The 26578-nt window shown below is 35.3% G+C and overlaps 1 protein-coding gene across 2 annotated transcripts; it reads left to right on the top strand.

Annotated features, from left to right (window-relative positions):
* The first annotated feature begins 241 nt into the window (after positions 1–241).
* Positions 242–26186, top strand: LOC109052550 (extended synaptotagmin-2-A-like). Of its 2 annotated transcripts, XM_042718773.1 has the most exons (23): positions 242–1040; positions 8886–8927; positions 9038–9172; positions 9787–9863; positions 9955–10027; positions 10535–10624; positions 11660–11715; positions 13626–13746; positions 13830–14006; positions 14089–14171; positions 14319–14367; positions 14948–15037; positions 15763–15858; positions 17877–17939; positions 19156–19230; positions 19545–19631; positions 20098–20247; positions 22937–23307; positions 23439–23537; positions 23625–23756; positions 23878–23983; positions 24241–24290; positions 24802–26186. In XM_042718773.1, the coding sequence occupies exons 1-23, from the start codon at positions 660–662 to the stop codon at positions 24842–24844; spliced, it is 2646 nt and encodes an 881-aa protein (XP_042574707.1). In that variant the 5' UTR covers positions 242–659; the 3' UTR covers positions 24845–26186. The 2 variants fall into 2 exon arrangements, with proteins under 2 accessions (XP_042574707.1, XP_042574708.1); XM_042718774.1 differs by lacking the exon at positions 17877–17939.
* The last annotated feature ends 392 nt before the right edge of the window (positions 26187–26578 follow it).

The following is a 26578-nucleotide window of genomic DNA, read 5'->3' as shown; positions in this document are numbered from 1 at the left end:
GCGCTTATGTTAATCAGAGTAATGCAAGTTTTTGGTCGTTTTTATTTTATTTATTTATTTATTGAGATAGATAGATAGATAGATAGATAGATAGATAGATAGATAGATAGATAGATAGATAGATAGATAGATAGATAGATAGATAGATAGATAGATAGATATAGCAGTGTTATGAATGTTATCCACTAGATGGCGCTTGTAGACCGCCGCTGCGCTCGTTGCGCCACCCTCACTCTGCCCGCGAGAGTCTTCCTGTGTGTTTGAGCAGCGGTGTTTGGTCAAACTCAGGAGTTCGTGTTCTCGCAGGATGTGGTGAGCGCGAGAGGTGGTGCCGCTCTCAGCTCGCGCGGTGACGGTCGGGACAGCGAGACGTGGCTCGGACAGGAGCTGGAAGACTCGAGCGAGTTAAAGTTCGTTGGGAAGGGCGGAAAATCTCGGGCCGACGGCCGCTCCATACATAACGACAAGGTCGGGTGGGGAGGAATTTAGGGAGCAGTGTTGATCCAGTCAACTGCGCTCCTGGGAAGAGCCCGGAATCGAGCGACGCGTCTCGTTGTTTTCTGACAGATTTGTAAACCGTTGAGATGTTTCTGTAGAAGCTCTCTTAGTTGTTTAGTTTTTACTTTTATTGTTTGTTTTGGATCTGTGTAACTTTGGAGATGAGTGCGTCAGTGAACGGAGTGGAACCCAAACCCGCGCCGGCGGCCAGTCTGAACGGACCGGGTTCTGTTCCTCCGAGCCCCACCGATGTCAAAACACCCGAGCCGGTGCTACCGGACGAAGAGCCGCAGTCCACGGTAACAGACGCCACGCAGATGGGAATCAAGTTCGCCAAGACATTCCTGCTGATTTTCCCCATATACGTGCTGGGATATCTGGAGTTCAGCTTCAGCTGGGTCCTCATCGTCCTGGCAGCGCTGTTCTGGCTCAGACGGAACCAGGGCAGCAGATTCGCTCCGGTGAACCGGGCGCTGGCGTTTCTGGAGCAGGAGGAGCGAGCGGTGCGTCAGAGCGTCCGGAGCTCAGAGCTGCCGCCGTGGGTGAGTTACTCCAGTCTGTTAATGTTTCACAAGGGGAACTTTGACCTCAGCCTTGACCTATAGGTCTTACACAGCCCTGTTCAGCCGGTGTGTCATTGCTCTGCGTGTGTGTCTGATGTAGTATAAAGTTTGTGTATTCACTGACATTGCTTACATACCTGAATGAGTCCCAAATCTAATCAAGACAACAAATTGAAACTGAAGTATCAGAACTGCATCCATTAAACAAGAGCAGAATCACCGTTAAGGTCTTCTAAATGTTTTTGTTTGATAGGTCTTCATTAGAGAGAGACTCTTTGGCGTTATCCATTTTTTCCCATATTCAATTTTTTCTTATTATTAACACTTTTCTGTTACTTTGCATAAATGTTCTATAATGTGCACTAACTAATAATACAAATATTATTAAATTAAATTAAATTAATGCATTTAGCAGACGCTTTTATCCAAAGCGACTTACAGTGCATTCAGGCTATCAATTTTTACCTATCATGTGTTCCCGGGGAATCGAACCCCCAACCTTGCGCTTGTTAACGCAATGCTCTACCACTTGAGCTACAGGAGCACAATTAAATATCCATGATGTGGATATCATTTATTGGACATTATAAATTAAAATAATATTTATTGGTCATATTAAAAATAAAACATTTCATAATGACATTTATATATAAATAAATAAAATATTTATAATACAATAAAAAAAAAAACACTTTTCACTGCACAAAATATTTGTGATGCAAAAAAGAAACACTTTTCAGCCATAAATCAATAAATTTATTCTAAATAATATATTTATTATGTATAAACACACTTTTACTATGACCAGTGAAGATTATTTTTTTATTTATAATGACTGATATATAATGAAGTGATATCCACATTTGATTTTTAATGTTTATATTGTGTATACATCTGTTCAGCACCACCATAGAGTCCAAGACAAACTTATCTTACAATAAAGAGTAATTAAAAATTGACATTAGTAAGTACTTGCACAACTCTTTCATATTTATAAACTTTTTATGCCAGGCACATTGATTATGATCACATGGAATGCTCAAAAATATATATATTGTGCCCTTAGGCCTAGGTGGACTTTTAAGGCTTTCAAGAATGTGCATTGATCGACCACTAATTTAAATAGTAGATGAGACGTCTATGTTGGGTTTGACTCCGATAATACATTCTGAATGTGAAATATTAATTCAGAGGCTGCATTCTGAGTCATTTTTCAGGAATTTGAATCCTTTTGGGAAGCCTTCAAAGCTCTAAGCACAAACAAGGACAAGTAAAGTTGACAAGTCTGTTTTTTTTTTTTTTTTTTTTTTTTTGGCCTACAGACTTTGGTGTTCTGTTACTTTAAACATGAGTTTGTTGTCTAACCTGAGATCATAGTTCTGGCATATTAGCAGGCCTGTGTGCTGAAAGCGGCATTCAGGGACACAAAACTCCAGTGTTCACTCCATTAGCTGTAAATCACTGTCTTGCCACGGCCAGGAGTCAGGACAGGCTGTCATTGTTCTTTATTTCAGTTTTAGGCTGATATTAAGTAGCATGAACAGGTAATTCATGAATCTCAGGACGACTGATTGTCTGATTTGGGATTGGTTGAATGGTCTGTTTGATTGTGAGTCAGTGTTATTTTAATATCATTGATATACTAATATAGTTTTGTTAATGTTTTTTATTTGATTTTATTTTAGTTTTCTCTATAATTTTAATTTAAAATCAATTTTGTTTTATTTGTTACATTTTTATTAGTATTCTTTTTTTAAAATATGTCTACCTAGTTATGTTTTATTTATTAAGTTTAGCTTATTTAAATTTTTAAATTTTTATTTAGTTTAAATTTTAGTACTTTGTTAAACTAAACAAAAATGAGAAATGTTGCTTTAAAAAAATAAAATATAAGTTTAAGCTTTTTATATTATTTGATTTAACATTTATTTTAAGTAATAACATTTTTTTTTCATGAATTTAATATAGTTAACTAATTGTGAACATTTAATAAATTTTTTAAATGAAAATGTATTAATCAAAGATGAAACTCACTGCACACTCATATTAAATACTTAACTTTGTAATAATCATACGTTTTCAGTTAATGTGTTTGAGTGAAGTGGTCTGCCTGTGTGTGTTTGTAACAGGAACTCATGAAATATTGTTTATTTGTGTCAGATGAGGGCTGTATATGGTAAAAGAACCTCTCCTTAGTGGGTGTGGTGTGTTACTACAGTAACTGCTGTTATGACATTTATTATTATGACATCACCAAAGCACTGTGAGTCACATGCTTGAGGAAATGTTGCCATAGTGACCTGTCAGTCAGATGAGGCGCACCACGTTCTGTTTCTGAACAATAGTTTGGACAAGCAGATACAGTGGCACTTTACCTGGAGGGCAGATATTATAAAGGCAGTGCTCCTGCCCTGCATGTTGTGTCTGTGTTTGTGCATGTGTTAATAAACTAACAAGTGAATTATTATCAAACATGGCAATGAAAAGCCAGTGAAGTTTGAGTTTTATTAGCTGCTGGACCATCAAGGGTTTTTGGTTTGTCCAAGCCTTTCTGTGTAACTCACTTCACTTCTGAGTAGTGGTCGACAGATACAGGATTTTTGGCAGGAGAGCAGTGCAATCAATGTGCAAAAAAAAGCAGATATGTATAATAAAATATACATAAAAATATATTTAAGAATTAAATAACACATGCATAACAATTGCTGTATTTACATTTATTTTCCGTAATATTTATGAAAATAATTTTGTAAATGAATTAATTTGCAAATTAAAAAAACAAAGTAATAATAATAATAAGGATTTGAACTTAAATTGGTCAACCTACGTCTGAGCAGTGTTGCCAAATCCTTCTGCTGAAAATCTTCAGAAACAAATGGTCAAGCATCTAAAGTATTAACGTTTTTCTCAAATATGGTCAAATAAAAAAATATATTACATAGGCCTGTGTGTATGTGTGGGTGTGTTAAAAAATATGTTGCAAAAATAACATTAGAAGTCAAAGTAACCATAAGAAAAGCGTTTACTTTGGGGAACAACTGGCAATGCTGCTTCTGGGAATCAATATAGATTATTACACTAACGTAAACTTAAAATATAACATTTCTAAGCTTCAAATTCTTCCTATTTGCTAAATAAATACCTCAGGACTTCTGCAGTGCACTACAATACAAAATAGGGCTCCAGCAGACTGTTGCAAAACAGTTTTTTATGCAAGAGACGCCTTTACTCTGTCTGTGTATGTGTGTGTGTGTGTGTGTGTCTGATAGATTTATTATAGTATGTTTGCTTTACTGTCTGATCAAAGTCACAAGGGCCTTAAGAGAGTGTGTTTGTTTAGCTAGTTCTTCTGTCGTCTCTTCTTCTATATTAGGTGTTGAGAATATGGCCGGTTCTTCCCTTGCTTTGCTCAGCTTCAGTAGTTTTTTCATAAGGGCTAGAGATTGTTAGCACTCATCTTCTGCATTGATTCCCCACCCATAGCCATCCTCCCGTTCTTTTAGAAAACACTGTGTTCTTTAGGACAGTTTGTCTCTCTCTCCTCTTGTCTCATCATTTGTGTTTGACTGGATAACTACAACTCACTTATATCAGCAGATCTGTCCATCGCCAGCCTCCTGTCATCACTGTCTGTAAATTGGTGGGGGTCAGTGTCAGTCTCTCAGCTGAGATGCTTCGCCATTCATCAACCTAAACAAACTCTTATTGATCAAGGAAGGAGTAAATAGAGCTGTTTTTCTTGGGTTTAGTTCACCCAGAAATTACAGTTCTGCCATCATTACTCATATTGATTGAAACTGATATTGCTCTGTCTTGCTAATTGTTCACTGGTAAAAGTCTTATGAGTTTCATGATGCATGATTTATAAGTAAATTGTCAGCCAATATTACTTAAATTTGTTTAAATATGTATGGTCGGATACTGGATATTTATAATTGTGCATGCTCATTTCCAATTTTTTTTTTTTTTAATTGCCTTTTTGGTCATGCAGCACACACTTAATACACTTTAATAACACTAATAATTCTTACATGAAAATGTTAAGATTTTCTCTAGCATTATTACCAATCGTTTTTTTTTTTTTTTTTTTCTGTTGCATGTTTTTGTTTTTAGAAAAAAAATTGTATAAAATGTTAATTTCAGCCTTTTTTTGGTCATAACATTAACATCATAATTGGCTAATTATTTAATTTTAACATTAATGCATTCCTACTTTAAGAGCGGTGTTTTATATTTGAGATATATTTGTACCTCAGTCTTGTGCTCTTTCAGCTTCACCAGTCAATAAAAATAATACCGTCCAATCAGCTTCCTGCTTTGAGTTTGACACACTGACTGTCTTGGCTGTCTGATACATTCTGCTCAGCTAAAAAAAACAGCAGATGCCCTTTGACCTGTTCACCAGTCGTGCTGAATCATCTCAGACGTGCCTGTGATAGCTCACAAAATCATTAAGCAGCTCAAGCTGTCAGTCCTTCATCGAGTTCACACAATCTACACCTCTGGTTGATTCATTTAGAGGTTAGATGAGGTCAAATCTATATGAAGTTCTTTCTGGTTGCTACAGTCCCTCTCAGAACGAGCGTGCCTGTGTGTTTGTTTCTGTTTGTATTTGACAAAGTTGTTTGCTTGCCTAGGAAATGACATTGCTTAACAGATCAGATCTTACACAGATGCACACGTACACACCCATGTGGATAAATCACACACACATTACTGCATTTGGTCAGAGCGTTAACGTCCTCATGAATCAGCTTTACAGGCTCAGACTAGCTGCCTGTGTTGTGTCAGAACTGTGCTATTGAAACTGGAATTACTGCATGGAGGTTCCTGACTCATTTACATTCACATTTTGATGTATTTATGGATCAAATGTACAAATCTAGTGTGCAATGTTTTAGAAACAGTGTGTCTGTGAATGAGACTTTGACCCCTAACAATGCTTTCAAAGCTCTTTGAAGGCCAGAGATATGGGTGTTTGTGGCAGAGATAATACATGTAGAGATGCAGAGTTTGTTATATCAGATCGGATGGGATCGGATCAGCTCAGCGTCGGCTGCTCTCTGACAGGCCATGGGAATTAGCAAGCTAACTTTAGCTGCTGTCTGCTCTCTGCGCGTATAATCAGGAAATAACACAGCTTTGAGTCATAGGCTGGCTTTCTCCCTCAGGAAAATATGAGAAAGAAAAGGAGCCAAGGACAAGTCAGGGATTTTCCATTTGGCTTTTCTGGCATATCTCTCACTCACATGCTTTTGTGCACACATCTTTCCATATAGGTCCTTTCTTCTTACCAGAGTTTACACTACTGCATGTTGAAAATAAGATGAAGAGCCAAAGAGAGAGACACATTGTCTACACTGTGAGCGAGCAGCATGATGCGACGAAAACTAGAACACTATAATTCGAATCAGAACTTATTGTAAACAGAATTTAACCTGAATTCCACATCAAATTTCTATAGGACTTGGCATGGCATTAAGAAAGAAAGAAACAAATGAGTATATATATATATATATATATATATATATATATATATATTTATTATTATTTTTTTTTATATATATATATATATATAATTATTATTATTATTATTTTTTTTTTTTTCATATGATTTACTTATGAGTAAAATAGTAACAGTTCTCATTTCAACACTGCAATTTTTTTTTTGCAATTTTTACAGAACAGGACTAAAGTAAAAACATGTTAATTGGTTAACTGTAACTTAAAGGGATACTCCACCCCAAAATGAAAATTTTGTCATTAATCACTTACCCCCATGTCGTTCCAAACCCGTAAAAGCTTTGTTCGTCTTTGGAACACAATTTAGGATATTTTGGATGATAAACTGGGAGGCCTGTGACTGTCCCATAGACTGCCAAATAAATAACAATGTCAAGGTCCAGAAATGTATGAAAGACATCGTCAGAATACTCCATCTGCCATCAGTGGTTCAACCCTAACGTTATGAAGCGACAAGAATACTTTTTGTAAGCGAAGAAAACAAAAATAACAACTTTATTCAACAATTCCTTTGTCAACGGTCTCCTCTGTGTCTCTCCATATCACCGTATGCTGCGTATGCTCTTCTGTATCAAGGATGCGCTGTTTCTACATGTATTTAGCTTTGATTTGAAAGAAAACAGCGCATCCTTGTGGGCCAGCTGATACAGAAGAACATACTATTTTTGTTTTCTTTGCTTACAAAAAGTGTTCCCATCGTTTCATATAACCCAGATTGCACGTCTGATGGCAGATGGACTATTCTGATGATGTCTTTCATATTTTTATGGACCTTCACACTGTTATTTACTTGGCAGTCTATGGGACAGTCACAGGCCTCCCGGTTTTCATCCAAAATATCTTAAATTGTGTTCCGAAGATGAACGAAGCTTTTACAGGTTTGGAACGATATGGGGGTAAGTGATTAATGACAAAATTTTCATTTTGGGGTGGAGTATAATTTATCATAAACACTGGAAAAGATTTGGTGTAATAGCCACATTTCCAATTTCTAATTTCCAGGTAGATTTCTCAGTTAATACAAAGAAACCACATTTTGCACAATTAATTAAACTTGAAAATTTGACATTTTTAGAAATAATTAAATGGTGTTTTCTTGTAAAACATACTCCAGTAATCATTTTACTTCCAATTTTTTTTTTTTTTTTGTACAGTGTTCAGTGAAAAACCGTAAATGGTTTAATACTGCATGATGGTTTTTGGAAGAAAATTTACATCAAAAATCTGAAAATTACTTTTAACTCCGACATCCTATCCTTCATCAGTCTTCATAAAAAAATCTGTTACAAAGGTAATTCCCAGAAGTCGCTGTGTATGATATAATTATATATATTTTTTCAAATAATGAATACTGCTTCAGTGAAGAATTACTTCAACTGATTCAGTGACAGATTCAAACCTATTACTGATTCATTAACAGAGCCAATTCATAAGTGTCAGTCGTCTGTGAATTGGATTGCACTAGCTGTTTTGTATGTTCAGTGTCACTAGCCATTTAGTGTGTTTAATGTTGTTGTGTCAGCATCTGTGAAAGAACTCTGATGCTCAAAAACCACTAACTGGACATGCATGAAAATCATTTGCTTTCTGTTATTAAAAAAAAATTGGTAACACTTTACAACAAGATTTAATTAGTTAATGATAGTTTATGTATTAACTATCATGAACAAACAATGAATAATACATTTATTACAGTATTTATTAATCTTTGTTAATGTTAGTTAATGAAAATACAGTTGTTCATGTTAATTCACAGTGCATTAACCAATGTTTACAAGCACACCTTTTGATTTTAGTAATGCATTAATAAAGTTTAATAAATGCTGTAGATGTATTGTTCATTCTTAGTTAATGTTAACTAAAGTAGTCCACTAATCAACCTTTCTGTAAAGTGTTACCAAAGATTCTTGATTTCTAGTCCTACTTCACAAGGGTGTGAAGTTTGTAGTGTTGACAGATTTATTGTTGATAATGAGAACGCTCTGGTTTTATTGCATCGTTCGCTCTCTGAGATTGAGAGAGACAGAGACTGAGAGAGCATGTTCTGTTAGCACCTTTAGTCTGCTGGTCTTCAGCAGGGTATCAAAAAGTTCTAGTTAAACAGCCACGTTATGTCATTATAATGTGGTCATGTAATGAGTAATGGATATGATGAGTAATGTTTATACCAATGCATCATTTCACTTAAGAATTAAGGAATTAAAGAATCAACGTGTCATTGTGATGAAGAGCTGTTACTGTGACTAATGAATGTGTTTAAAATATCCATTAAAATAAAATTCAGCCTGTTTTGTATTTCAGGTTCATTTTCCAGATGTGGAGAGAGTGGAGTGGCTCAACAAGGTGTGTGTATGTGTGGTGGTGTGGTTTTATAAAAATAGATCTGAATCTATGCTAACCCAGAAATGTCTTCTCAAGAGTATTAACTCTCTCTCTTCCTCTTTTTTTAACAGACTGTACATCAGATGTGGCCATATATTTGTCAGTTTGTAGATAAAATCTTCAGAGAGACCATTGAACCCGCTGTGCAGGGAGCCAATGCGCACCTTAGTACATTCACATTCTCAAAGATAGACATGGGGGACAAGGTACATGCACATGTTTACATAGCTGTCTAAATGAGAGCATACCATAGACCTAACTAACTCAAACCCTAAACCAACCCAAAAAGACAACCTTATGAATTCATGTAAAATCATAAAAAAAATGACTGCATTTATAATTAAAGCATTTAAATTCTCTCTCTCTCTCTCTTTCTCTCTCTCTCTCTCTCCCTCTCTCTCTCTCTCTCTATAAATAATATATACAAGTAAATAATTTCAATATAATTTATTAATTATAAAAAAAGTGAATTTTATAAAATTATATTAATTTATTATAAATAAATATAAGCACTTCTTAATTTTTTTTTCTGTTTGAGGACATACCCAAAGACTTACATTGTATTATATAAAGCTATTTATAATTGCAACATATCAATCTAAACCCTAAATCTACCCCTAAAATGAAATCTTTGGCATTTAAAAATGCTAATAAAAACATTATATTCTAGATCCTTTTTTCACCTTTGAGGACAACCACAAAGGAAGATTTAATCATATTTAGCTCAAGACATTTGCCCTCAAATTAAAACTTAGTAAACCAACACACACATTCACATACTCTTATACACACAATATAATAATTTTCCATCTGTCTGCAGCCTCTCAGGGTGGATGGAGTGAAAGTTTATACAGAGAATGTGGATAAACGACAGATTATTATGGATCTACAGATCAGGTAAAATACACACAGATAACGTTCACCACTAAGACTCATTACTAGACTTGAGATATTAAAAGACTGTTTGTGTGTTATTGTGTTTGTCTAGTTTTGTCGGAAACACTGAAATCGATGTGGATATTAAGAAATACTATTGCCGTGCAGGAATCAAGAGCATACAGGTAAGACTCAGAGAGTGTGTGACAGATGCCTGTTTGTGTGTTGCTTACATAAGTTGCTTACATTTGAGTATGCCCCCATTACCCTGATATCAATCAGAGTGACCACACATGAGCTTTGATATGAGTTTGAACTGTATAACAGAGCTTCTTTGCTTTGTTAGTTTATAGTTAGGCATTAGATGTAATGTTAGTCCGTTCTCATATCTGCAAGCAGAAGTTTTTTTAATTATTTATATGAGCTTTTTGGCTTTATCTGAAGAGGATAGTGGAGATGTTACAGGAAACATTATGGTATCGGGAAATAACCCGAGCAGAATTTTAACTCAGGTCACCTGCACATATTATGTATGTGCATTATATGCAAGTCAGAATTATTTGACTAATAGTTACTGCATACGCTGCGACACATTGAGCTATAGTGCTCATGCAAGCCAGTTTGAATCCAGCATTTCTCACGGTTTTATATTATAATCTTACCTTTTATTTGTTTGTTGTTTGTATTTGTAGCTTAATGGTGTGTTGAGGGTCATCATGGAGCCACTGCTAGGAGATATGCCACTGATTGGTGCACTGTCTGTGTTCTTCCTCAAGAAACCTGTACGTTAACCAATACATATACTGTACACACTCTTGTGTCACATGTAGAAGAACATTCTTTCATTGTGTTTGTGTCTGATTGTTTTTTTTTGTTTTTTTTTGCTACATACCTGGCATTACTTAAATTAGACAATCATATAATATAAAGAATAATGAGAATGTTATTTAATAATAACCCACACCCCTGTAGCTTCACTAAGAGTTTTGCTCAGAATCGGATCACTGCTCTGACCTGCTCTGCAGAAACTGTGTTCAAATAAGATCTAAATCTATTTCTCTTAAACTTGTCTCATGTTCTTGTTAACTGGATGTCTTGATCCAAAATATTGATCTTAAGAACTTTCTATTCATCAAAGACTCCTGAAGAAAAATGTATTACGTTTTCCATAAAAATATTAAGCAGCACAACTGTTTTCAAAATAATAAGATAATAAGAAGAAATATTTCTTGAGCAGCATATTCAGAATGATTTCTGAAGGATCCTGTGACACTAAAGACTGAAGTAATGATGCTGAAAATTCAGCTTTGCATCACAGGAATAAATTACATTTTTAAATATGTTAAAATAGAAAACTGTACTTTTACATTGTAATATTATTTTACAATATTACTGTTTTACTGTGTAAATATATTAAATATATGTAGCCTCAGTGAGCATAAGACTTAAGACATAAGACACAAACAAAGTTTGTGATTCATCTCAGAGATTATTATTTTGGTTCATGGCTTGAAACAATTTACTGAACTTTTTTTTTTTAATTCATGCGGAGAGAAAAATATTTCCAGAACCAAGGCCACTGAAAACATAGGCAGTTACTGTTGCTCTGTATTTGATTAATGGCTTTGTTGCTGCTGTGAAAAATAAAGGATGTATTCTACAGGAAACAAACACAAGCATTTGAATTTTGCATATATATATATATATATATATATATATATATATATATATATATATATATATATATATATATATATATATATATATTACACAACCTTTATGTATTAAAAATTGTTACATGTGTCTGTTTCTCTCAGTTGCTGGATATAAACTGGACAGGTCTTACAAATATGCTGGACATCCCTGGAATAAAGTGAGTGATGCACGTGTCAGCTATCACACATCATATAATCATATTATGCCAGTTTCATAATACTGGAGAGTGGATAAGGCAGCCTTTGAAATGCACACATGCTGTCACATGACCTATTTTGTATTTTGAGGCAACAGTCTCTCACACAAACATTATACACGCTCACTCCAGTTTCAGAAATGCTGCTCTTCCTGTCAGACCACATCAGACGATCCACATTTACACGCACTTGTGATGGTGGGGAAATGATGGGGTCTTAATAGTGTGTTTTATCTTAAAGTGCACACTGTGATCCCCTAACATCAGTGTGCGTGTCCAAATGTAGAGTATAATGTTTCCCCAGTGGAGTCTCTCTCTCTCTCTCTCTCTCTCTCTCTCTCTCTCTCTCTCTCTCTCTCTCGTCTCCCCTCTCTCTCTCCCTCTCTCTCGCGCTCTCTCTCTCTCCTCTCTCTCTCTCTCTACTCTCTCTCCTCTCGCTCTCTCTCTCTCTCTCCTCTCTCTCTCTCTCTCTCTCTCTCTCTCTCTCTCTCTCTCTCTCTCTCTCTCTTTCTCCTTTTATAGTCATATCATAGGTGTAGCTGGTGTTGTGGTTTAGGCGTGGGGAGATCTTGTCCTCTCTCTCTCTCTCACACACACACACACACACACACATACACACACACACTGTATACACACACCCTCGCAGAAGAGTCACATTTTATGAACATTTCTGGTTAGACATCAGTGCTGAAATTAATCTGAATTCTTTGATCTCTGAAAAATAAATTAATTAATCCTGATGTTCAAGATTCAAGATTTTTATCCGTCACATACACGATTATATAGAGCATATATAACCAGCAGTGAAATGTGAGTCAGGTCCGCTCCATGGACAGTGCAATTATTAAAGAATGCAACACAGATGAAAATATACATAAATATAGGTATGAAATATGTGTTACACATTCAAGCTGAAATGCAAGTGAATTGGTAAATAATGCTATAGATACAGTCATTAACACAGTGTGGGTGAAGGGACTATAAACAATATAAATTGCAGTACTTAAATGAAACATGTGCTAATGGAGAACTGCTGGGGGAGGATAAAGGATATGCTTTATTTAGAGCTTTAATTCTTCCCCTTATCCCAGTGGTTCTCTTCACTTTTTATTCGAAAGCTCCACATAGTTAAATACGATATTCAGAGGCCTCCCAATATACGTTTTCTCTGATATTCTGGGTGCAATTAAGACAAAGCTACTTGCTTTCCAGCTTTTTGTTCACAGAAACATGAGTGTTCATGAGTTAATTAACCACAATTAATTTAGTGGTTTAAGAAATTTCAGGAACTGTGGGCAAAAAAGGGGAAGTGTTTCAAAAAATATTATTTTGGTTTATGTTGATTGTAAATTTTTAGCATTTCAGTTGATTTAAAAAAAATTCTATATATCAATTATAATATTAATATGAAATTTTATCATTTTTTGAAGTTTGCTGAGGCCCTCTAGTGGGCCCTGGCCACCTTGAGAACTATCCCAAATGTTTAATTTCACATGGTTTAAGCAAAAAAGAGCCTGAAGATGTATGTTTGGTCAAAGCAAAAAGGCATTAAAAAGTGTTTGATTCATACCTTAACATAAATACAAAGAATGGGCATTCAGCCTTATTTGTACAAGCTTTTTATACACATTTATTATGTACCAGAATAAGTTGCTTTTTTTCCACACAGTGGAAAGACAAGCAGATTACAACTGCAGCTGTCAAGATCAATTTACCTAAAAAAGTATAATAAAAGTCTTGCCATTCAAAATATCACACATTTTTAGGGAAAAAATTACTTATGGGTGGATAGATTGAATTTAATGCATTTGAGTGATTTGTTTTATTATTTAACATCATCACTAATCTCTCTTTCTCTCTGTCTTTCACAGTGGTCTGTGTGACAGCATTATTCAGGATATCATATACAGTTTTCTCGTGCTGCCAAACAAAATCACTATTCCACTTGTAAATGATGCACAGATTTCCAAACTCCGCTTCCCTATGCCAAAGGTGACATACTTGTACACTTCATATACACATGCATACATGTATATAAACAAAATCTTTATATCATATGTGTGTTTTTATTTTAGGGTATTCTGCGGATTCACTTTCTGGAGGCACAGGACCTGGTGGGGAAGGACAAGTTTCTGGGTGGCCTGATAAAAGGAAAGTCAGACCCGTATGGTGTCATTAAGCTGGGCAATCAGCTCTTCAGATCCAAAATCATCAAAGAGACAGTTAATCCTAAATGGAACGAGGTTTATGAGGTAAGGGACTAATTTGTGATTGAGTCTGTCCTTCTCTGACATGTTTTTATTTACCAAGACAAGGTGTTTATGTGTGTTTTAGGTATTTGTGCACGATCACCCAGGACAGAATGTGGAGATAGAGCTGTATGATGAGGACCATGATAAAGATGATTATTTGGGAAGGTAACGGCTGTGCCTGTGATTGATCTAATCGATCATTAAATAATTACAAACAATAATACTTCAGAATTCCACCTTAAAGATCATCAGGATCTGTGTGTGGAGGTTTTTATTTTAATCATTTGATTTTTGTCCTCCTGTATTCTTTAGCCTTACCATCAATGTAGATGAACTAGAGAAGGAACGCAAAGTAGATGAGGTACAAAAAAATATCTTTTTGTTTTATTTTGGTCTTATATCTGTCCAGCTTTATTTTTGTATGAGCTCAAAGCTTATATAGAAAAATTGCTTAAATTATTAGTTCACTCAAAAATCGACTTAGCATCATTTACTAAAACTGCTATATGTATACTACTGTATCAGTTACTCAAACTACTATTATTTTATGCAAAAATAATTACATCATTTACTAAAACCTCTATGACTTAATTTCTTCTGTAGAGCATAAATAGTAGATTTTTAAAGAATGTCCTGCCTCCCCTTTTCCAAAAAATGAAAGTCAAAGGGACCTGTATCATGCATGTGCTATCATAGGATGAGTAAATAACAGCAGAATGTTCATTTTTGAGTAAACTATAACCTTTAATAAAGTATTATTATTTTAAAGCACAAAGTTTTAAAATTAAATGTATGTTTTCAGATAATAAATCCACTCCCTGTTTCACCTGTGTGTGTGTGTGTGTGTGTGTGTGTGTGTGTGTGTGTGTGTGTGTGTGTGTGTGTGTGTGTGTGTGTGTGTGTGTGTGTGTGTGTGTGTGTGTTTCTTTGGGTGAGTGTAGTGGTTTGTACTTGATGATGTTGCTACAGGAAAGCTTCACCTGAAAATTGAATGGCTTTCTCTTCTCCCTACACCTGATAAACTCGATGAGGTAACATAACACACCTCTTATATACATCAAAATGATATGACATGACTTCTGTTAATGATTTAGACTTTACTCATCAAATAACAAATATGCACTGCCCTTTAAAAGTTAAGGGTCAGTAAAAAAGAAGTCTATTGTGCTCACTAAAGCTACATTTATTTAATCAAAAATACAGGAAAACCAATAATATAGTAAAAACAGAAATATTGTGCAATAAAATGTAATTTATTAATGTGACGGCGAAGTTGAATTTTCAGCATCATTACTCCAGTCTTCAGTGTCACATGATCCTTCAGAAAGCATTCTAATATGCCAATTTGGTGCTCAGTGAACATTTACTTATATTATCAATGTTGAAAACAGCAGTTGTGCTGCTTAATATTTTTGTGGAAATTTTCTTAGATGAATAGAAAATTTAAAATGTATTTTTTTTTTAAAGTATAAATATTTTGTTATATTATAAATGTATTTAACTCTAACTTTTGATCAATTTAAAATAAAAATATTAATTTCTTTAAAATAATAATAATACGAAAAATATGTACTGCACATTTCTACTTTTAAACTCTGAAATTTCCCATTTCTATAAACTAATACAAAATCATTTTGTGATAATTACTGCATGTAAAATAAGACATCATTTAGTCCCTTTAAAGAGAAAAATCCCCACAATGTGGATCACACACCACAGAGCTGGCACTGATTAATGTTTTATGTGTTGTTTTCAGGTTTTAAGCAGCATTAAAGCAGATAAAGGGCAAGCCAATGATGGACTGTCATCAGCATTACTGTTGGTGCATCTGGACTCAGCCAAAAATCTGCCAGTGAGCATTAACCCACATACACATGCACACATATACTCACCCACACTAGCTTCTTTCTTTCTTTTTTCCTCATTTTTCTATGCTCCACCTTTCCTCTTTCATCAGGTATCACTTCTACTACTGCACTTGCCTTGCCTTTTTCTACTTTCATCCTCTGTTTCTTTCTGTTGTACCACTCTGGTTTCCTGTCGCTCTGGATAAAGAGTGTTTTTGAGGGGCACGTGGGCAGTGGGTGTCTGAGAGAGCGCCGCTCTGCCGGACTGGTGTTCTGTGAGAACACTTCTGCCCTCTACAGGACAATGTTTGTGAGTCACTCTGCTGGCATTTCCATTAGATTGCTCTGCTTGCATTTTACCTGCATTCGGTGCATTATCAACTGGTTATTTCATTTACAAATGTTTCATAGTTACACCTCAACTTCCCTTTTGTATGTAAAATCTTCCTGTAATGCTGTTCAGACTGTTTTGTTTGTATTTGATTATGTCGTGGCTTGGTCTGTCAGCATGCTAGTGTTTACAGAGGCCCTGCCTGCATTTTGCATAGATCTAAAAAGTCTGTATTAGAGGTGTTAATGCAGCCATTTTCATGTGTGCAGTTGTTTTTCACTGTAAATGTGCACTCTTTCCTTTAAAGAGGGCATTTGAATATATATGTTCACAGAGCAACATAACACAGCTGTCAGCCCTGTTTGGAGCTAAATGAGGTTATGTGGTTATGAGTATATTGCTAATCAAGTTTTTTTTTATCATTTAATCATTTGCTGATTATTTGTGTGTAAGAGAAAGATTGTGATACACTACTCTTCAAAAGTTTTTGGTCAGTACGTTTTTATTTATTGGATATAGGTTTGAAAATACCAAAGATTCATTGAATTCATCAGAAATTACATGAAAGACTTTTATAATGTTACAAAAGATTTCTATTTCAAATGAATGCAGTTCAGCATAAATTTTTTGCTACTTTCAAATTGTTCATTAGATCAGTTTTCGAAAAACGTGTGACCGTTTCCATAAAAACATTAAGTAGCACAACTGTTTTAATATTATTATGCACCAAATCAGCGTATTAGAATGATTTTTAAAGGATCATGTGACACTGAAGGTTTGAGTAATGACTGCTGAATATCCACAAGATTGCTGTTTTACTGCAACTTTGAACAAATAAATGCAGCCTTGCTGAGCATAAGAGACTTCTTTCAAAAACATTAAAAAATATATCTTACAGAGACTTTGAACAGTAGTGTGTGTTGGAGGGGGTGTAACATAGAGACGTATGTAGTGCATAAGAGTGCCAAATTTGGAAGCATGTTGAATGAAACGGGTCTCACTCTGCACTTCACTGTATGAAATACATGATTAAGCAATGTCACACAAGCAACATTTTATACAACAGTTTATACTGTACATACAATATTGGACAGCTAGTTTGTCTATTTTTGCTTTCCGTACAAAAAGAGAATCAACTGTCATGTGTCTGAGCAGCAAACAAACTGGATGTTGATCCAAAGTGTGCTATTTTATTAAATATCAGCACATTTGGAAAGACTGTCGACGACACTCAGATTTGTTGCGGGTTGATTTGCAGTGAAGTGTGGGTTGGACTGATTTTCTTTGGATTGCCTTGTCTATATTTCTCTTTCGTGTTTCTTTCTTCATTACTGTCCTTGACACCTGAATTGTGTCCTCTCATGTGCCCACTCTCCAGGCATGACTAATCAAATGCAAATGAATACAAATACGCTGATGTGTCCTGCTAGGGCTCTTTCATCATGTGAACAATCATACGGATAAAATACAATGAGCCACCATCTTTTCTCATTTTCATTAAATTAACCATGCATTAATTCCGTAATCATTCATTTTGTCGTGTATGATTGAGTGAGTACTTTAGGATTTCTGTGTTTTTGTGCAATTATGAATTTAACTCTGCATGCCATCCTTCTAATAATCCTGCCTGTATTTGTTTGTGTGTGTGTGTGGGTGTGTGTGTGTCTCGTCCTTTTCTGATTTGGGAAATAACGCAATCCTTTAGAATTCAACAATGCGGGTCTGAAGAAGGGTACAGTCAATAAAGCCATAAAGGTAACACAACCAGTTTTCTCATAATTTCCGCACGCATATAATGATGTAGAAAGACAAGTTGGCAAGATGTTTATATCGATTTAAGATCCTTCTGCTGCAGGTATCGTGTGTGCTATTTGTGTGCTTTGATTAACTGCATGCAGACCTGCGTGTGCATCTGACTGTCTGAAACACACTGAATTCAGACTCTGAATGCCACAGAGACTATTTCAGCCAGCTTTCCAATCCCATTTTCCCAATTTTGAATTGATTGCTTTTAATTCAAGCAATATATGAATCAAGAGTATACGCAAAATCCTACATAAATGCAACGTATAAGACCTTGCTTGAATCTAACAAGAATTTAGGTTTTATGTCCTGATAGTAATATAGTGCAAGGCATTCATAAGGGGAAATGACTACTGTAATTTAAATATAATGGCATAAATGCAATATTTTAGAATATTTCCAACATTTTATCTAATGGAATATTTCCTAATGTTTTCTACATCTGGACTAATGGCATGCTGTCTATTATCAGGGTCTATGATTTGGACAAGTTTTAACAGTAATAATTTTATTTCAGTATTGATTTTAAATTGCTCCTTTGTTTAAATGTGAAAATGCATTAAGTGGACCAGCCTAATATATTGTGATTTGAACTAAAGAAGCAGAATTTACAGTAGCATTAAATTAGATTACAGTGCTAATTCGAAAATGTTAAAACATAATCTTGATTTATCAGTTTTGTAGATTTTGGACTTTGCCCATTCAAGTAAATAGGACATATGTTTGTATGTGTACAAGCTATATAGAAAACAGCTCCCTGTGAACTGAAATGTTGGTAAACAAACTTATGCAAACATGTTTAAATGTTATGGTTATTCTTATGATGTGGTAATCACATAGATTAAAAATGTATTTAAAGTGTTGTCTGCTTAGCTTTCCATGTACTGTAACTGTCTGTGGTAATGGACAGCATGCCGGCTGTGGTTCATAGTTATTGCAGATTTAGACGGGAGTGAATATCATATGGTTACTAAGGATCATTTCAAGCCATTAGTGTGCAAATATGTACTGTAGATTCTTACATGTCTGAGATGACACTATTATTGTTTGATTTAAATCCTTTTGTTATTTGCTTTAGTAAGAGTATGGTTAAGGTTGATAATGTTATTTGTGCATATTGTTATTTTAATATGGAAGAGTTGTAAATAACTATTTGTATGCTCTATAGTCTGGTAAAAAGGTCTCCAGTGTGCCCAGTCCATTCGTCCAGTTTACCGTGGGACACAAATCCTTTGAGAGCAAGGTAAAGACACTGATGCACACAAGTAATCTGTCTTTAAATTTATATGTGCATAACATGGTATTCTTACAGGTGCAAATTTAAATATGAAAAATAGTGAAATGGCTTCGCATGAAAAGTTCATTATACTTATTAGTTGATGTTTAGTTGTCATTGTATAACAGTATTTCACTGAAAAAGGTGATGTTGCAAGTTTGCTTAAGTCAGACTTTTCTGTGAATTTTTTAAATGGTAAAATAGTTCCAATTCAGATCCTGTGTATTCACTGTTGCTAAATCTATAATGGTGAAATAATTTACATTCTTTTCTCATTACAGACAAGATATAAAACCAATGAGCCGCTTTGGGAGGAGGCCTTCACATTCCTGATCCACAATCCAAAGTGTCAAGAACTTGAAGTGGAGGTAAAGCACAAACATGCACTCGCGAGCACATGGGGTTTTGTGGCTTAATGGTTAAAAATTTGGGCTTGTCCCTGAAAGGCGAAAGTTTTGAACACTGCAAGGGTGAGCAAATGCTGTTCTTGATATTGTGATAAAAAAGTGTAACAATAATTAAAACCCCAACTTTGGTATCATACTAGCTATTCTCTTCTAAATGATGTATTTAGACTGGATTTGTTGCCCTGATATCCATTTTGCTACTTGTTTGTTTTTTTGCCTGTTTTCTTTTTAAATGTATTTTTATTTGTATTAATTTATTTATTTATTTCTGGAAAATTACTAAATCATAGAAATCAAGGTATTAATACTCAATTGTATTAACTCAATTGTGCCCTATTCATGGAAAGTGCATAGTCAAGACGTTGCAGTGTTTACAACACAGTGGTGTCTCATACAAATCACAGTCTGATGTTTTGTGTGTGTGCAGGTAAAGGATGAGAAGCACGAGTGTTCCCTAGGGACGTTTTCTCTTCCTCTGTCAAAGCTGCTGCAGGAGGATCAGATGACCATCAGTCAGCGATTCCCACTCAGGAACTCAGGACCCGGCTCTACGCTTAAGATGAAGATGGCACTTAGGGTAACACACACACATTTTTGTTAACTGAAATTAAATAATTCATGGAAAGTAAAGGAAAACTTACAGAAATAAAACTAAAAACAGTGGATGAAGCACTAACTGTAATTAAATAAAAATAAACAGGAACACTTTAGTTAAGCGACCAGTTCTTACTATTAACTAGTTGGTTATAACCATGCATATTACTACATATAATGCCTGATTCTGCATGACCATATTTTAGATCCCTTAATCCTACCCCATACCTAAATTTAACAAGTACCTTACTAACACTTATAAAGCAGCAAATTTAGAGTTTATTTGAGGCAAAAGTCATAGTTAATAGTTAGTTAATAGTGAGAAGCCAAATATCGAAATTACTCTTTGTATAGATCGATGGAGTAAAAATCTTTTCACAATTTGAGTAAAAATGTAAAGTACAGTATTTGAAAAATTAACTAGCTGGTTTTGCAGTTCAGTGGTCTTAAAGGAGCCATGTGTAATGTCTGGCAAAAAAAATCAAGTCATACTCCACATTCCATACCAGATGGGGGCAGTATGCCTCAATAAAGTGAATTAGTCTACTCTAGAGTAACAAACGAGAAACGGCATAGTCTCTATGCTCCGCCCCTACCCTTCACAACCACCCTAGAGCCATAGCCGAAGCCTAAAGGACGTTTTGCCTCCAGAGGAACGTTGGGTGATGTCAAGTGATTTTAAAACATGACATCTTCAAGCTACTCCCCTTCACATTTACCAGTGAATATGTTCATATTCGTTTTGTTCATATTACATTTTGAATTGTATATACACATTATTTTGAATTAAATTAATTTGACAGACAGCATTCTGTCAACATCATTGGTCAACATCAGACAGCTGATGTTGACCAAGCTAGCGCCAACCAACGTAACCAGAGCTGCCAACTCTCAAGCATTCACCGTGAGACACACGCAAATTGACTCTTTTCACACGCTTTCAAAAACTTGACCGCTCTGAATATAGTGAGTGAGTGCGCGCGCGCGGCCGCCGGCGCGCTCTCCCTCCCTCTCTCCCTCTCTCTCCCTCTCTCCCTCTCTCTCGGGTTTCATTATCATCGAAGACATTTCAAGCTTCTTAGGTAATGTTACATTTTAGCATCAGCTTTGTAGAGACGGGCTTTGGTAGATAACAGGTGAAAACCGGATCGGATCTGTGGGGTAAGTTATAGCTAGCTAACTATCAAACGCAGCTACGGTTAGCCATCGCTAACATTAGCACGTTTATCGAACATCCTTCGATACATTTCTATGTTATAACTTCCCGAAAAAAATACGCAAACATATAAAACAAACTTCTAGCGAAATACTAACAGCATCTTACTTACCAATCCAAAAGAAATCTTGCAAGTTCGGAGTCAAATCTCATTTCTTTCAAGTCCATCAGTTGTCTCCAGCGATGGAAAGCAGTGCCGATGTTTACTCTGTTTTCGGCTCCTTTTTCTTATCGGATTTGATTTGTGATTCCGAGCGCGGTTTGCTTGACATCAGGTTCAAGTACGCCCACAAGCCGTGCGAGTTATTATTCGTGTATTGCAGGTTGGCTGGTGGTTATGTTGCCCGCATACCGCCTCCCATGGCCGAAACTGGTATTACGACATCTGTCGGGCCGTGGCTAGTAATGCTAATGCTTATTAAGGTTGATATCTCTGCAGCACTATAACTTGACATTTTTTTTAATGACATCATCGCCCTTATTTCTTCTCATTCTTTTGATGCGTGTAGGTCATTTTTTGGATATTTTTACCTCAATTTTTACACATGGCACCTTTAAAGGGATACTCCACCCCAAAATAAAAATTTTTTGTCATTTATCACTTACCCCCATGTCGTTCCAAACCCGTAAAAGCTTTGTTCGTCTTCGGGAACACAATTTAAGATATTTTGGATGAAAATGGAGGCTTGAGACTGTCCCGTAGACTGCCAAATAAATAACAGTGTCAAGGTCCATAAAAGGTATGAAAGTCGTCGTCAGAATACTCCATCTGCCATCAGTCATGCAATCTGGGTTATATGAAGCCTCGGGAACACTTTTTGTAAGTGAATAAAACAAAAATAATCACTTTATTCAATAATTCCTTTGTCAACAGTCTCCTCTGTGTCTCTCCATATCACCGTATGCTGTGTATGCTCTTCTGTATCAGCCGCACCACAATGATGCGCTGTTTCTACATGTATTTAGCTTTGATTTGATTTGATTTTGACACAGAGGAGACTGTTGACAAAGGAATTGTTGAATAAAGTTGTTATTTTTGTTTTCTTCTCTTACAAAAAGTGTTCCCGTCGCTTCATATAACCCAGATTGCATGACTGATGGCAGATGGAGTATTCTGACGACGACTTTCATACCTTTTATGGACCTTGACACTGTTATTTACTTGGCAGTCTATGGGACAGTCACAAGCCTCCTGGTTTTCATCCAAAATATCTTAAAGTGTGTTCTGAAGACGATCAAAGATTTTACAGGTTTGAAACGACATGGGGGTAAGTGATTAATGACAACGTTTTCATTTTGGGGTGGAGTATCCCTTTAACCATTGTACATGCAATTAGCTCTATCAATGCTCTGTAGATTCCTCAACTATAAAGGAATTTTAGGAAGTCTCACTTTTGCTGTAGATACACATAAAAAGTCAGTAACCAACGCCTATCTGTCTATATGTGTGCTTTAGATTCTCTCTGTGGATAAGTTGGCAGTATCAGATCAGCCATCCTCAGTTCAGATCCGCCGCCCCAGCGAGACCCCCAACGCCTCTCCTCAGCGGCCCAATGTTTCAGAGCCCATCCCAGTATCCAAAACCCAGCCGCCGACCCCAGCACCCAGAACCCAACCCTCCCTGCGGGTGGAGCCCCTAATAGACAGCAGCCCATTAGTGGACTCACCTACCCGTCTGGCTAAATCGGGGCGGAGCACGTCTAACCTGGCCATCTCTGGCTCTCAGCTACACCTAAACAGCAAAGAGCCGACACCCAGCATAGCATCTGACATCTCTAACCCCAGCACCACCCAGGAGCTCCAGAAAACTATACAACAGTTACACAAGTATGTTTGAACATTTTTAACATATTATGACCTTTCTGTCTGGTTCCATTAATGGTTTGTTCAGATTCCAACACTGCAACAGATAAAAAAAAAAAATAAAAAAAAATGTTTTTTTTTTTTTTTTTTTACAGTGGAGCCTCACCTGGTTTCGCTCCATTGGGTGAAGTTCAGTTAACCATCAGACACAGTCCCCAAAGAAACAAACTAATTGTCGTGGTACACGGCTGCAGGTAAAATACTTTTGATTCTTCTGAAGTATTTCAGTGCTTCTGAAAGATGTTTTTAATATGAAAGTCTTCGTATTTTGGTGTTTGCAGGAATCTGATTTCTTCTACTGAAAATGGTTCTGATCCATATGTCCGTTTGTATTTGCTGCCTGATAAACGACGCTCTGGACGCAGAAAAACAAACACGATTAAGAAAACAGTAAATCCGGTCTATGATCAAACGTCAGTTTCTTTTTCCTCTTCCAGTCTCTTTAAGTCTTCTCATTTTGCATTGAATAATAATACTTGTATTTGTGTTTTTAAATAAAGTGTTTGTGGGTTGCGTGCACATGTGTTTGTGTAGGTTTGAATTCAGCGTGTCACTTGTGGAGTTGCACAGACGAACACTAGATGTGGCTGTGAAGAATGGAGGAGGAATTCTGTCAAAACACAGAGGGCTTCTGGGAAAGGTGACATCCCTCACATCATAAATAACATTAGAAATAACAGTCCTGACACCATTTATAACAAAAATAACTTCTTAAACCCTGTTCATAAGATAAATAACATTCAGTTCGCCTTTCACAACATCCTTAATATCATTGTTTTAAACTAAATTATTATATATAAATCTAAAATATTATATTTCTAGTTTTTTTTTTGGGGGGGGGCTCGGCTCTCATGATCAAATTATTCATATATAAAATGATGTGTGTATTTCTCCCAGGTGTTAGTTGACTTGACCTCTGAGGATATATCAAAGAGCTCAACGCAATGGTAAAAAAAATTATATAATTTACAAAGATTAATTCTTTAATATGAATATTTTGATATTGATTATACTGAATATTCCCATTACTTTAATATATGGATAAAATGTACTTCACAGTGGTTATTTACAGTTTAACCTGATGTACAATGCATCATTTTGGAGAAGATAAACATGATTATAATAATAATTTTAATCTAGATTTGTTGTTTTAAAGTAAAAAAAAAAAAAAAAAAAAAGAATTTTAAAATGTTGTTTCTGATTTAATAAATCATGCTTCAAAAGTTTAAATACTACTATGTTTGTTATGAGAGTTATAAGCCACATTTTCTTTATGCAAAGTATATACATAAATTTAGTAAAATATGACCCAGACATTTCTTGCCAGTTATGAATGAAAATGGCACAGTGTAAAAAAACAAAACAAAAAACAATTTCATTAATATTTAGCCAAAGGTGTATGAACGTGGTATCAGAAATGTTTATGTGAATATGGTTGTGTTTGTGTGTGTTTGACAGGCATGAGCTTTCGGTGGACGGGCTGAGGCGACAGTCCCCTTAATCAAAGGAACCAACTTCTTTCTGCCTACACATACTGTATTACAAAAAACTACAAACCCCTACGCAAGACTCCAAACCTATTTAAGCCATGTGTTTTAGCCTTGGGCAAAATTTTATCACTTTTAATAGATTTACAGTGTGAAAGAAGAAAAAAAAAAACGCTATTGATGTTATGTGCACTGACTTAGCAAGAATGAAAGAGAGAATGAGAGTGTTTAGAGTTTTTTAAAGTTAAAAAGGGATACGGTTCAGCGGCGTCTGTTGGATTGATTAGTTGTTTACGCATTAAGACATCTAAACCAAGAGTGGCAAACTCTAACAACATCCGCCATTTAGACATTAATGGTGGAGAGATTATATAATACATATATAATTAAGCTCAGACTGTAAATATATACAAATAAATCTTAAAAAGAAATTATAGTATTGTTTGATAAATATTAACCCTAAGAGTTCTTGTTAAACAAGCACTGAACTCTTTGAAAGTGTTATATATTATTATCTCTGTTAATGCCTAACGATGCTCCTTTTAGGAGACAATAATTTACCAAAGAAGTACGAGACTCATTATAAAGTGTGTGTAAGTGTGTGATTAAACCAAATATTCACCTAAATGTTTTACACAAGTGTTCATACATACATACATACATACACACACACACACACACACACACACACACAAGTGTTATGTGTTTTCTGGTGTGGTTCAGCATCCACCATCACAGCACTGGCTGACAGTGTTTAAACATGCATGGGCAGCTACAGTGTCACATGACCCTGGATATCTAATGCTGCCATATCTCTGTATCTTGTTTGGCCTTACTGTAGCACTTGGTCACATATTCACTCCTTCAAAAACACCTGCTCACCTCTCACCCATTGCATCCCAGCTGTGCTTCCTCAGTCATCTGCATCTCAGAGTTATAGAAAATGTCTCGTGTGTAGTCTGATATTAAGTGAAGGTTGTGGTTTCGTCTGCTGCAGTGTCACTGAGCTGAGCTCATCATACGCAGATGGTCAATCCTCAAACTGTTTTGATTTTATTCCTGTCAGTAAGAATGTGTTTTTATTGTTTAAATTATTGTGAATATTATGACAGATTTTATTATGCTTATTATTATGATTAATACTTATCACAAAAAGCAAACGTATGCAGTCAGAGCAACTCTCTGTGCTGAGCTTGCCTTATAGACGTATACTGTATATACATTTCCTGTGCCTTATGACCAACAATATACTTACTTTAGAGGATATTTGGCATCAGATATTGGATTGTAAAGTCTCTGTATTTGATGATGTCCACTGTTTTCTTTTCAATAAACAATTTATTCTATACCTGTAAACAGTTGAATAGAGGGAAGGAATTATTCTTTGTGTTGATATCACATTGTAAACACAAATGCAGTCAGGTATTAGGATTCAGTTTTGGAACAGATGGCATTTAAATACTTGATCAGAAATGACACCTTAATATCAAATATCAACTATAATTTTTATTAATATTATGAATTATTTGTTACTTTTATATTTTCTGTTTTCCAATTTAAAAAACACCAGCCTCATATATATACATACATACATACATACATACATACATATAATAAATAAACATCAAAACATAAAAACATACATAAAAAATGTATAATTATTAAATATCTATATATATATATATATATATATATATATATATATATATATATATATTAGTTTTAGTCATTTTAGTATATGTGGTTTT

The sequence above is a fragment of the Cyprinus carpio genome, chromosome B2 (assembly GCF_018340385.1).
Source record: "Cyprinus carpio isolate SPL01 chromosome B2, ASM1834038v1, whole genome shotgun sequence".
Taxonomy (NCBI): Eukaryota; Metazoa; Chordata; class Actinopteri; order Cypriniformes; family Cyprinidae; genus Cyprinus; species Cyprinus carpio.
This window is presented reverse-complemented; position numbering and strand designations above follow the sequence as displayed.

Bases quoted from the DNA above. Each gene is read 5' to 3' on its own strand.
- LOC109052550 (XM_042718773.1), top strand. From the start codon at position 660: ATGAGTGCGTCAGTGAACGGAGTGGAACCCAAACCCGCGCCGGCGGCC. The intron at 8,928-9,037 runs GTGTGTGTATGT...TTTTTTTAACAG, and splicing joins GAGTGGAGTGGCTCAACAAG to ACTGTACATCAGATGTGGCC. The intron at 15,859-17,876 runs GTGAGCATTAAC...TTTGGGAAATAA, and splicing joins ACTCAGCCAAAAATCTGCCA to CGCAATCCTTTAGAATTCAA.